The 13,893-nt window shown below is 38.2% G+C and overlaps 1 protein-coding gene across 1 annotated transcript in view; it reads left to right on the top strand.

Moving 5' to 3' along the window:
- The window catches only part of vopp1b (VOPP1 WW domain binding protein b), a 40,495-nt gene extending 30,987 nt beyond the window's left edge, over positions 1 to 9,508 (top strand). Inside the window, exon 5 of the mRNA XM_023267232.3 lies at positions 6,926 to 9,508. Coding sequence (XP_023123000.1) covers positions 6,926 to 7,131 — 206 coding nt within the window. The 3' untranslated portion in view covers positions 7,132 to 9,508. The remainder of the gene's footprint in view (positions 1 to 6,925) is intronic.
- The last annotated feature ends 4,385 nt before the right edge of the window (positions 9,509 to 13,893 follow it).

Here is a 13,893-nt window from a genome sequence, read left to right as displayed (position 1 = left end):
TCCACCCACACACCCCATCAACGCTGCCATCTTCCTCATCTGACATCATGTCAGTGGTGATGTCCCTCCATAGCTCCATTTCATCTGGAGCAAGTACTGTCTTACTGGCATCCAGCACATAATCAGTACAGGAAATTAGTATCACTCAATACAGTTACTAGTGGAACAGAAAAATAATCAGTCAAGTGCCATTCCCTTCAGCATAGGTGATCATTTCTCCCCAGCTCCTCCGATCTTTTGCTCTCTGAATTGTGATTGTTGCCCATTCCATGTGTAGCCACATGGAACGAAATGATAGATGGACTTCCATCAGTAGGTCCATCTATCATTTTCATTCTGTCTGCCTCATCCTCTCTTCCCGTTAATTTTTCCAGTTGTGACGATATATTCCAGGGTCTCCTTCCTTATGATGTGCCAAGAAATGTTGCTTGCCATTTCCTAATTTTGTTCAGTAGTGTATCATTTGTGTTTAGTGTTTTTAAAACATCTTCATTGGTTATTCTGTCCCTGTAAGATATACGCAGCATCTGTAAAACCACATTTCTGCTGCAGTGATTTTGTTTGACATTTTATTGTTTATGTTCCAAGATTCACATCCGTACATCAGAGCTGGGAAGATCTGAGTGCCTTGAAAAGCGCTATATAAATCTAATCCATTATTATTATTATTATTAACCCTCCACCCCGACACATGCCTGATTTGCATTTGTATAGCTCACAGCATTTTCATTGACACTGGAGAGCTTCCCCTGTCTCGGGGGCTGGGAGATTAGCTGTCCACGTCAATTCATTAACCTGATTAGGTTAACTGTCGATAGTTGGTTAACTGGCCATAGTTGGTTAACTGGCCATAGTTGGTTAACTGGCCATAGTTGGTTAACTGGCCATAGTTTCCGTCTCCAGATGTTTTCGTCCGCAGATTCATCACGACCACACCTGGCTTTGTGTGAAATAAAGATACTAGATAAAAAAGACCTCACCGAAAAACGTCAGCATCACTACTTAATGAAGTCTATATCCTTGTAAATATTATCGACAGACAGTAAAAAGTAATGTCACAAATCACAACTTAACACAGGCTGCCTGGTTAAGAACGAGCCACAAAGCTATTTATTGTCTCACCATAAAAAACCCACAACATAGAAGCACATCCACTGTGGTGTGTTGTGTGTTCGTCTGTGTGTTAAGTGGAACAGATCCAGAGCAGAACTTCAAGCTTAACTCGAGTTTGTCCACAGAAACACACTCAGACCCTCAGCAGCCTCCCATCATAACAACATGCAGCAGAACATTAGCTTGATTTGCTAAAATGCATCGAAACAAACTGAGATAAAACTAGTCAGAAAACAATAAAAACACGTTTCAGTCATCCGCATCCTAACCTGTCATTTCAGACTACATCACCCGCTGACAATATTTTTAGAAAAATGGAAGTAAAGGGATTTGAACTGATGGCACCATTGGCAGCGGGGTGGGATCTGTGAGAGCTGCAAGCTGCTGATGTCTGGGAGACGGGTGGTGGCGGCTTGAAGTTAGAATTTGCAACCAAAAAAAAAGAAAACAAGGTGTAAGAATGGCCTGACAGACTGTGAAAACAGAGTCAGCAGTTTGCTGGAGAGTGGAATGATGAGCCGAACTTTAAGGACAGCCGTGATTGTCACCTTAGGGCTGCTCTGGGGGTTCATATGGGTTCTGTAAAGCATCTTGAGACAATTTGACCTGTAATTGGCGCTATATAAATAGAATTGAATTGAACTGAATCGAAAATTAAGTACAGGCTTATCTTTAAACAATCTTTAAATTCATTCAAAAACATAATGGGAACCAGTATGTGTAAATTATGAAATCATGTCTCTTATAAAAGATGAAATCACATGTCTTAGTTCCAGTTGAAGTTCTGTAAAGTCTGGAATTGATCAACAGAGTTTTGGTTCAGTCAGGTAGAAAGTGCAGGTCCAGGTGCATCTGTGTGTCAAAAAATGGACAGAGACCATCAGGTTTTATATATAATAGGCCCAAGCAGAAGCCTGTATATTGACTTTTTGTGCATCTTAAGTGCAGCGGCATGCTTGTGTCTGTGTTTGTAAGAAAATGAAATAGATCCCAAAACCAGTCCCTGTCACACATCGTACTTAACAGGTGTAAATGATGTGAGGTTGTTCACAGAGATGCAGAACCTTCTGTTTTGCAAATATGATTAAAAAAATAATTATTCAGTCAAATTTGAGACTGAACCAAACATTATCTTTTCAGGCTGTTTTGTTTCCACATGATATGTTTGATTTTCTTTCAGTTTCATCTGTTAACCACTTGCCTAATGTTTGCTGACAGTACAGTTTGCTGTAGCAAGAATGTGTCAAGTTGGCTCATAAGAGAACTGATCTAATCTAATGGGAATTTGATGGTAATAACACGACAGGAATAACTTCTCCTTCAGAACTATAAGATGAGGAAAGTTGTCACAGAAAGGATTTTCCTTTCCTTATGGAAACAGTAGAAAAGGAGGATATATGACACTGAGAGGAGGTAAATCTGAGGAGAAGAGCTAATTGAACTTTAAGAAACATAAAAGAGAGCTTGATATACTGTGTGTCTCTTCTGGTTTGTATTCACACAGCATATTCTAATTTTCAGCATTACTTTGGTCATTTCCTTGTTCATCTCCTCACTGTAAATTGCAATCTCTCAACCTGAATTATTTTAGACAAACTAGCCTAATCCTGTTTGTTGTGATCTACAGCGTGGCCTTTAAGGATCCTTTATTTTACACTTGAGATTCTGTAGGGAAGTAGGACACCTGATTAAACGCTCTGTCATTATTTGCATGGAATTTTTACTCAGTGTCAGTCAACCAAGCAGAAAATTGAATGGAGCGCTTCAATAATAACCACAGTGTAAAGCTCTGCTCTGCAGGCAGACTAGATACTGGAAAGGTGACCCAGAGCAGGAAGTTATGTCTAGTTTCTCTCTCTGATGAACTTCAAAGTACAGTCAGCATCACAGGCTACTTATGCTAATGATTTCTGACCCTCTGCTCTTAGAATCCAAAATGATTTCATGAGAGTTTGTTCAGTGCTTTTAGTTGTAGCCAAACACTTCATTCCAGAAGAGGTAAAATAAGGATGTGACACCATTCAGTGAACAGACAAAAAGAAAAAGAAGAAGGTGAATACTTTGTTGCAATGACTACATTCAAAGCCCTAGTGTATAGTGTCAAATTCAGGTCGATTGAAGATCAAAACACAATGAGCCAATGTGCTGGTTGTAGCCTTTATTTCACATTACTTCAATCAATCAAACTTTATTTATAGAGCACTTTTCATACAAAAAATGCAACACAAAGTGCTGTACAGCATTTAAAATGTACTTATATTTTTAATATATGCAAAAAGCACTTTACCATCTCAGTTCCCCTGGGTCAAAGTCAGTTGCCTTTTACAGTTTTCCTCAGTTGCTTTGCTACATTTCTCAGCTCAGAATTGAAATTCTCAAAACTGCGTGTTCAATCTTCACATCATTGTGTCACTTGTGCACATCAAAAAAGCAGTTTCTCATTTCTTTCAGCAAGTTACAAATGCTTTGGTTCATCCATGCAAATGATTCTGTACAATTCTCTGCTGTTTCCTACATTATCAGCTGCTTATGTCATGTTGATCAGAATGTATTCTAATGGGTCTCTGTTGAATAGTCTCACCCTCCACAACATTTAGGCATTAGTTCATCGCATCAGTCTTTACATGCAAAATGGTTGAACAAGTTGTCATAATATGTCAAGGATATTTCTATACATTTCCTTTAGATTTTTTTTTCTAAAATCTGTCCTGAATTGGTAAATTGCTCCCAGGTGAATCTTGACTTTCTCTAATTGTTACGGCCAGCGCCTCCTACCCCGTGTGTGTGTGTTTTAACCAAATGTTGTGAGTATGCAAATAGGGCTGTGTGATCCCCACTCCCTGGTTGGACCGTGGCAGCAGAGGCGTGGCTGCGACCAGGAGTCCAGTGATTGGTGCGGCGCTTCCCAGGCCGACCAACCGAAAACTGCCAACTCCTTTAAAAGAGTAGGCAGTTCAACTGAACGGAGCAGCTGACTTCCAGCGGGCCATTCTGTGTTACTGTGTGGTGGAGGCAAGATTGTCTGTGTGAAAGGAATTGGGCGAGGGTTAGAAGCAAAAACTGATACAGCCTCATTTCATTCCAGGTAGTTCCTTCTGTCTAGGTTTCACCAGGATTAGGGGTGCTGACTCCTGTGTAAGTTTTGTTTTGTCAGTTCCCATTTAGTGAGCCTTTTTGTTCCGTTTTTCTTTTGTCCACCGCGATGGTAGTGTTAAGTTCTCCTTATGAGAACTCTTTTTGTGTTTTGCTATTTTCTTTGATTTGAGCAGCACCCACCAGCCCTCTTCCTTAGTTTTGCCTCAGTTTGTATAGTAACGTGCACATTTCTGTTCAACCTTTTCTGTAATAAATAATTTGATTTTTACCACCCACAACTGTTTATGTTGCCCCCCCCGAGCCGGGGTTGTAACACTAATGAAGGGAAATGTGTGAAGGGTTAGAGTTTTCTGAAATCACTCAAAGATGCAAGAGAAGATATTTGTGATGTGGATGAGAATTTGTGTCCCAACAGACAGGAAAGTCAGGAGGTGTAGGAAGACTGGACTGTAATTCCTACAGCACTGCATGGACAGTTTTCCCTAAAGAGATCGTCCTATGTTCAAATTACTACTTTTGTTTTTTTGTTTTTTCTTTGTGCTGTGCAGCGCTGTTTTCCTCTCTGTATCACAATGACATGGTCTGTCAACAAATTACAATACAAATAGTAAAAGTATAAATGTGAATCTTATCCAGTCTCTTGCAATCAATCTCCCACATTCATTAAGGTGTAACCTACAATTTACAATAACTGTCAGCAAAACTTTAGCCACAGTTTACATCAGAACATCCCTCCAGAGAACACTGTTATAATGACAACATGACTTAGTAATCTGACTGTCTGATCCACACACAATGACACAAGGACTTGTCATTCTGATGCCACTGACATGTTCTTTAACAGATATTTACTTTTGAGAGATGAACTAAGGATTTTGAGTGACTGGCTTTTGCAGGTAATCCATGGTGTTTTGCTATTTGTACGAATAGTTTTGAGAAATGCATTTAGTGTTTTGCAAATGTGGAGGATGATTCGAGAAATGTACCAAAGCAACTGAGAAAAACTGTAAAAAAAAAAAAAAAAATCTGTATTTGCATCCATGAAAGTATCTCATGGTTGTAGACTTTGTCAATGATAAACTAACCTGTTTGAGAGAATTTCAAAGGCTGTACTGTAGGGTACAAACCTCTCTCCAAACTACTCCATCTCATCAGTGAAACATGGAGGAGGTCATGTCATTGCCATCCTGCCTCTGGAACTGGCTCACTTATCTTTATTGATGTTGGAATAGGTACGGCAGCAGCAGGATTAATTCAGAAGTACACACACACTTTGCCTGGCTGTGTACAAATTAATTTTGATTGGCTGGACCTGCATCCTGCAACAATAACATTGCCAAAGATGACAAAAAACAACAACTGAAAGTCTCAGACTGGCCAAACCAGATTTAAACTCTACAGAGCTTTTTATCTGCTGACAAAAAGACTGAAGACAGAGACCTGCAGCAAACATTATACTTTTGCTAAGATGACCAAGTGTATGTGCATATAAAGGGAAAGAAGGTACAAGAGAGACCTAAAACCTGAAGACAGAGAGCTCTGGCAAGTACGGTTTTACACTCTAAACTGTCCTTTTTTTTTTTTTTACATACAGTGAAGTCCATTGGACACTGACTCTATTTGTGTAATTCTGCCTCTGTGCACCAAGACAATGAATCTGAAATTAAACTATCAAATGCAGTTTGGCAAATTCCAGTCTGGCTTTTTTATGATTTGTTTTCAACAATGGTGTCCTCCTTGGTCGTCTCCCATGAAGTCCACTTTGGATCAAACAACGATGGATGGTGTGATCTGACACTGATGTACCTTGACCTTGGAGTTCACCTTTAATGTCTTTAGAGGTTGTTCTGGGCTCTTTTGTTACCATTCCTATTATCCGTCTCTTCCATTTGTCATCAGTTTTCCTCCTGTGGCCACGTCCAGGGAGGTTGCTACAGTCCCATGGATCTTAAATTTCTGAATAATATGTGCTACTGTAGTCACAGGAACATCAAGCTGCTTGGAGATGGTCTTCTAGCCTTTACCTTTAACATGCTGGTCTATAATTTCCTTTCTAATCTCCTGAGACAACTCTCTCCTTGGCTTCCTCTGGTCCATGTTTAGTGTGGTTCACACCATGTCACCAAACAGCAAAGTGACTACTGTAACCCTATAAATAGGCCGACTGACTGATTACAAGTTTGTAGACACCTGTGATGCTAATTAGAGGACACACCTTGATGGAACATGTCCCTATGGTCACATTATTTTCAGTCTTTTCTAGGGGTACCATCATTTTTGTCCAGGCCTGTTTCATGAGTTTATTTTTTAAAATAATTCTGTTAAACCACAGTCAAAAGCAATGTCTGATTTTCATTGGTTAATTTTCATAGAATTTTAATTTATTACTACTTTTGTCAGATTCAAATTATTTCTGTGACCATTGTGGGTTTTTCTTTCATTAACTGAAGGGTACCAACAATTGGTGGTGAGAAGTGTTTTTCCATCCACTTGTTTGTTTTATTGTAAAAATGTCATGTATTGATTTGCCAGCTTTTCCACCTCAGACAGACACATGGTAAAGCACTTACTGTGAACTGACTCCTTATACAATTGTATTGTTGTGAATGAAAACAGGTGTTAATGTGCATTTTTTTTATATCAGACTTTCCTGGAATTTGGTTAAAATTTGCACAAAATGTGGATGGGTCTGACTGTTTTTTTCTTCTCTGTGTAGTCTCCCAGCAGCTGGGGAGCATGCAGGGCTTCGGGGTCAATGGGATGACAGGAGGTGACCCAGGAGTTTCCATGACACACCCGGCGTATCCGGCACAGCCTGGCTCTGCCCATATGATAATGAGTTCCTACCCTCCACCTCCATCCTACTGCAACCACCCTCCGCCATCCTACGAACAAATATTTCAAAACAGCGACAAGAAATAACATCTGCAAGGAGCTAAGGATATGGAACTTGATGAGGGAAAGTGGCCTCAGGCTGAATTTTCAGGATGCAAGAGCCGCCTGCCAATTGTCTGCAACTTGGTGATTACTGTTTGTGGGTGTAAGAGTTGGAAAAACACAATTCCTGTTCATGGAAAAGACCAAAAGAGGCACAATCAACATACACTCACGCACACACACACACACACACACACACACACACACACCTTCATCTGTAGTGCTTCATTAACTCTTGATTTTTGTGCATCATATATACAGTGACCGTACCAGCCTTGTTCCAGCTGAGGACACGATCAGCTGAGGTTTTAGTGCTCACTGACTCACTGTCACCTGTCTCCTTCACCTCCCATTGCAACTGCATCTATAACTGTGCAGACTAGAACATGGGCACTCACTGTGTGTTAAAATGCTGGATACAGTAATGGCTGTTCTAACAACTGTTAATAAATAGTCTCATCCAAACAGTAAAACAAAAATACATAATTATAAAAACACATTAAAAGGAAAGCCATTTCTACTCAAAGAATAGCTGTTAAAAAAGAATGGCAGTTATATTATTATTAAATAATTTTAAGAATGACAGACTCATTTTCTACCCAGCATTGTACTGTAACATGGGCTCTTTATTTAATGAGGAGCTCTTGATCCATTTTATATTACAGAATGTGTAGTCCAGTTATGTAATGACTGAATGAGCACCTGCAGCAGTGGTGGACTCATCTCCCATGAACAGCAATGATGGCTTCATTTCAGGATGTTAGGGTGGATTGTCACTCTTGTTCTAGTGTCACATGCAAATTTTTAGTAAGATGTCCACGTGGTTCTGTATGCTGCTGCTGTCTCACTGGTCTATGGGAAATAAATGGTATGTCACATTTGCTCTTATTTAAAATTGGAAACTTAACAGTACAAATTCATTGTATTACAAATGCATGCCACACAGTGTGAACTTAACGCAGTAGAAGGCAGTACAACATTCGTTACTGAGATTCAAATTTACTTTTTTTTCAGAACGTTGTATGTTCCCCTTTGTTTTTGATGGCTTACTCAATTTTCACAGTGTCCTTTGCAATTGCAAAGTTATCATTTTGCAATATTCCTCTTCTCCCCTACAGACTGGAGTCAGCCAGTCAAGCAGACAAGTCATTTTATAATCATGTTTATTTATTTAACCTTTATTTAAGGTAGTTGAGAACTGATTCTCATGTTTAATAACGACCTGGTTCATACAATTAGACTGACTGAAAATCAGATAGACTCAGTTTTCACCTATTTATTTATTTTTCATGCACTGACTTTCTACTTTGGGCCTGTATTTTCAATATAGCCCTCCTTTACTTTTGATTGTTTTTCAGAGGAAATACTCTGTTGTTAAACTTCAAAATAATGCAGTTATTGAGGTGATATGAGTGTGAATGTGTATTGGTGATATATTACTTCTGTAGTATTTTGTACTACTGGCACAGCAATGCAACCTTAAACATAGTTTGCTCTTTACATATGTATAAGCAACTGATGAAGCATTACTAGCTTTTTGGCTAATAGTACTTTCAATGTCACATAAGAATCAGCATATACACTGAAACAATAGTGGTAGATCATCCACCACTTTCCTTCTTGGTGCTGCTGCATGAAAACACAGACCTGATGTGACATTGCATATTTTGAGAACTGTTTAGGTCAGTGTTAAATAAATTGAATGCAACATTGAAGAAAGGCATGAGCATAAACAGATAGAGTTGAAGACAAAATTACCGTATTTGCCCCATTATAAGATTTGTGTTTTTTTTTTTTTTCAAAAAATTCCAAAGTGCTGTTAAATAGATCAAGGAATTCCAAAGTTAAAGCACATGTTTGCACAACAGTGGTTTGTGCTTTGGCTCAATAAAAAGGTCAGTTCACAAGGGGGCTAATAATATTGACCCTTGTAATTTTTCAGTTTTCTAAAATTATGTTGTTGTATTGTATGCAAAGAAAAACAATTAATCTCTGCTTTCTGAAGAAAACTAGTATGTTTAGAAGTGCTATGTTGAAAATCCTCTGCTCTGTTAAAAATGGACCAAAGAAAATTTGGAAAAAAATGTAAATTTTATAGTGGGGCTAATAATTTTGTCTTCGACTGTATGTAATTCTATTGAATAACATGTTGAGGAAGACTTCTTTTCTTCCTGATTTCATGATATAGCTGACAGAGTGACTGTGCTGTTTGAAGCTGCAGCAGTGATCCAGGTCCCTCACCTGTCAGTCCTGTTGGATTGATCAGTGCCAAAAGCAACTGTAGGAAACATCACTTCATCATTTTAAACCCGTTCATCACATGGACCTCCCTGCATTAAACATTTGAACATGTTTCATCTCACGATTTGTCTTAGCATGTTAATTTTTTTTCAGTTGCTGCAACAAACTTAAAAATGAGGAATTATGTTTCAAACAATCCAGAACGAGTATACGAAAGTTGTCTTTGTAACACAGATCCGGTAAATCAAACTGTAATTGCAAGTGCGTGAGAAGTGTGATTCTGTCATTTTGAAAGCTTTTGTTTGTTTTTTGTCTGAAGCAAACCAGTCAGAGAGGGAATCACTGTCTAGCTTAAAACTACAAATGTACCTAAATTAATGTACTATATATTGTCCTTGAGTTATTTAACACACTTTCTTAATTTGCCTTATATTTTTAAAAAATACACTACCAGTCAAAAGGTTTAGAACTCCCCAATTTTTCCATTTTTTTAAATTAAAGATTCAAGTAGTTCAAGTCCAATGAATAGCTTGAAATGGTACAAAGGTAAGTGGTGAAATGCCAGGGGTTTAAAAAAGGTAAGGTTACCCAAAACTGAAAAATAATGTACATTTAGAATTATACAAAAAAAAAGCCTTTTTCAGTGAACAAGAAATAGGTTTAACAACTTAAAGCTGTTCTGTAGCAATGGAGGTTGATCAAACCTTGAAAGTTTGTGCTACCAAATCCTACAGGTGTCCCAACTTTTCTTGATTACTTCCAACCCCTCTGTCTGCATTAAAGTAGTGTTGGAACATAATGTGGCACCAAACCCTACAGAGTATTATTTGAACAGTATTGTACTGCAGAAAGTAGTGTGTTGCTATAAAAAACAATGAAAAGGCAATTAACAATAGAAGAGAGACAGACCATCATAACACTTAAAAATGTAGGACTTTCCTACAGAGAAATTGCGAGGAAAGTCAAGGTACAGTTTTCTTCACCATCAAAAGGCACTCAGAAACTTGTCTTCTGATTCTGTTGTGGCTTTGGGTCTTCCAGATCTCTTCCTGTCAGAGTTTCCCCCAGTTTCTAAAAGTCAACAACTTGCGTGAACAACAGCTTCAAGCACAGCTTAATAGTGTTCAACTGTGAAGAGAAGACTTCGAGTTGCAGCTTTGACAGGTCGAGGTTCTTGCTGCAGCAAGAAAGCCATTGTTAAGACGTCAGAATAAGAAAAAGACTCTTGCCTGGCCAATGAAAGGCTGCCAGTGGACTACTGAAGACTGGAACAAGGTAGTATGGACTGATGAATCAAAATTTGAAATCTTGCATTCGTCACACAGGATTTTTGTACAACATCAAGTAGGCGAAAGGATCATTTCCCAGAGTGACATCAACTGTCAAACATTGAGGAGGAAGCCTGATGGTCTGGGGCTGTTCTGCTGGATCCAGGGTCGGTTCTTGTACAGAGTGAGAGGAACCCTGAACCTAAACATCTACCACAGCATTCTGCAGCACTATGCAGAACCCTCTGGTATGTTCTAGTTGGTCAGGAGTTCATCCTACAGCAAGATAATGACCCAAAACATCAGTCCAAGCTATGCCAGAACTACCTTAGGAAAAAAAAAACAAGATGGTAAGCTTGAAAATATGGAGTGGCAGCACAGTCCCCAGACTTAAACCCATGTACCTGCCTGACAGGTTCAATATGTATTTTGTTATGGAATGCCAAATGCTCTCATTTTTTTCTGCAAAACGAATCTACCCACGGGTAATAAATAAAGTAACCTTGAACCTTGAATGGAGCTGGTTTGGGATGAACTGAACAGAAGAGTGAAAGCAAAGCAACCTACAAGTGTCACATATTTATGGGAACTTCTAAAACAGAGGGTTAAGAACTTTCTGAACTTTCTGTTCAGCTGTTACATCTTCCAAAGGTGGCTACTTTGATGAGTCAAAAGTTCAGAATGCATTTTGGTTTCTAAATTGCTTTTTTTAAAAACTTCATTTGTTTATTTGTTCTATGCTTTCATTCAGAGTACAATAAGACATTAACATGCACAATTTCCAATAAAAAACTGGGGTGTTCAAAAACCTTTGACCAGTAGTGTATATTTTATTTTTGTCCAAATGATTTGTTCTTACACAGCTGCTACTGTGTGTGTTACATTGAACGTACTGTCACCTCTGCTTGATGCTGGATTTCAGATCAACACATGTGCACCTTTGTTCCTTAGTTTTAAATAATTCACTTTCTGAGTGTGGGAAGTGTGTTTGTATAAGAGCAAGGGACAGATCTAGTATCTCTCTCTCTGATCTAGTGTGCAAAGTATAAACTAGTATAAACTAGCTAAACTCTCACAGCAGGACGTCCATCCATCCTGTTGCAGAGATGAAAGAAAATAGAGCCTGTTGCCATGGCCTACACCGACCACACACACACACACACACACACACACACACTGTACATCTGTGTTTAAACATTCTGTTTTACAGCTACTCCAGCTATTTACTGTTGCTCTTTCTGCTGTTGTTTTGAAAGAGAATTATCCAAATCAAAGCGGCAGATGACGAGGTATTTGGACTTTTCTTATGTCATCATGAAGATTATTTTTGCCACACTTGACAAAGCTCCTCCAGAGAACAGAAGGCATTATGCAGCCTTGTTCACAGCTTCTCTACAGCTCTCAGTATATGGAGGAGCACAAGTTTAGACTTCACTGCTCGGGACAGATGCACATTTTTAAACACATTTTGTGCTAACATACAATCTCCACATCTTAACCAGTACTGTGTTATTGTCCAGTCCAGAACTTTAGCTTTTTTGTCACAGATCCTCTCCTAACATATATTAAGAGGGAGAACGTTGAAAGTAGGTATGATTAGATGTTAACCCTTTGACGCACAACATGGGTCAAACGATACCCATTTTCCATTGAATATGGGTCACTTTTGACCCATGTTGTGCATCAAAGGGTGAATTAGATGTATTATTGCAATATTATTTCTGTCCACCAGTGGCAGCAATGAGCAGCACTACAGGCAATAAAAGAAGAAATTGTGACAAACTAAAATTAGACTTTTTTTCTCCAGCTTCAGTGCAATTAGGAATTACAACCACTGTTTGTATGTTCAACATTCTTTCACTACAAAATATGAGCAAATCTGTGTTTCTAATAGCAACAAAACAGCCTGGCTGTGATACTGGATCAAGGCTTCAGTAGAAATCAACTGCACTTCTCTTTTAGGTTTTGAAGATGTGCCACTTCTCATCCAAGAGGCTTCTTCAGTTCTGAGTGAGATGTGAATTGTTATGAAACCAGGTGATCTAATAGCAAAGACAGTTGTGGTGGAGCTGTCACAACAAAGAATGTGAATCTACCAAGTCAGGAATGACTCAGGATGTTAATAAGGCTAATAGATATACATTAATATAAGATAATAATGGTTACATTTTCTGGAGAGAGACATTATCACTGTGTTTATAGGTGCTTCATAAGTGGTGTTCCTGTAGCATAGTTTTTTCCCAACCACAGTCTCACTGATTCAACACCAACTCAGAAAAAAAAAACACAATGGGCCTCATGCAAGAATACTTGTTTTGCATGTTTTTCTGACGTCTTGCAATTTTCTAAGGTTTCTGTCAATCACAACACCTCTGAGTTTATTAGCAAGCTGTGATGTAGCTCCACATTCATTCAGACTGTCTGAGCATCTTCAGACAGAAAGATGTCAGATCGAACACTCACACTTCCTCTGTAAGAGAAAACTCCTACCTGAGAGGAATCACTAGTATGTTCTACATAAGTCTGTGTTTGAGATGATCTTTAATGAGACTTATTGATTCTTGATGTGGACTGAAGATACTGAGCCATTCTGATTCCATCCCCCAGCTGTTGCTGAGGGAACCCGCTACAGCTGCTTACAGCTGGGCAACAAGCTGTGAAGAAATCAACTGTTTCTACAGAACTGAAGATTTACTTTGTAACTTGCATGGCTGAATAAAGTAAAAAGAAAAAAGAGAAACTATTGCCAATACATGTGTCACAGAGTAGAAAGTATAATCTGTTTATCGAATTTCAAATATGCGTTCACCTTATTTTAGCTTTTTTTCCTCATTACGACCATAGGACATGATCATTTTGAGGTCAATTTCCCATTGTGGTTGAGTGACTTAGTATATGACAACTGTGAGACAGAGGATATTTACAACCAGATGTAAGTTCATATAATGAAAATATTTATGTGAAAATCCGTGCATACAGATTTTAAAAAATGATGGAGGCAGATTTCCAAATGCACTGGTTGGTGTCCTGTGTGCATATATATTTATTTATATATATATATATATATATATATATATATATATATATATATATATATATATATATATATATATATATATATATATATATATATATATATATATATAATAGTATTCATTGTAGATTAATACTTTTTTGTTTACAACATAATTCCATATGCATTCTTTTATAGTTTTGATGTCTTCAGTATTAATCTACA

Source organism: Amphiprion ocellaris, chromosome 22 (assembly GCF_022539595.1).
Source record: "Amphiprion ocellaris isolate individual 3 ecotype Okinawa chromosome 22, ASM2253959v1, whole genome shotgun sequence".
In the NCBI taxonomy this organism is placed as follows: domain Eukaryota; kingdom Metazoa; phylum Chordata; class Actinopteri; family Pomacentridae; genus Amphiprion; species Amphiprion ocellaris.
The sequence above is the reverse complement of the archived record's forward strand: the minus strand, read 5'-3'. Positions and strand labels throughout refer to the sequence as shown.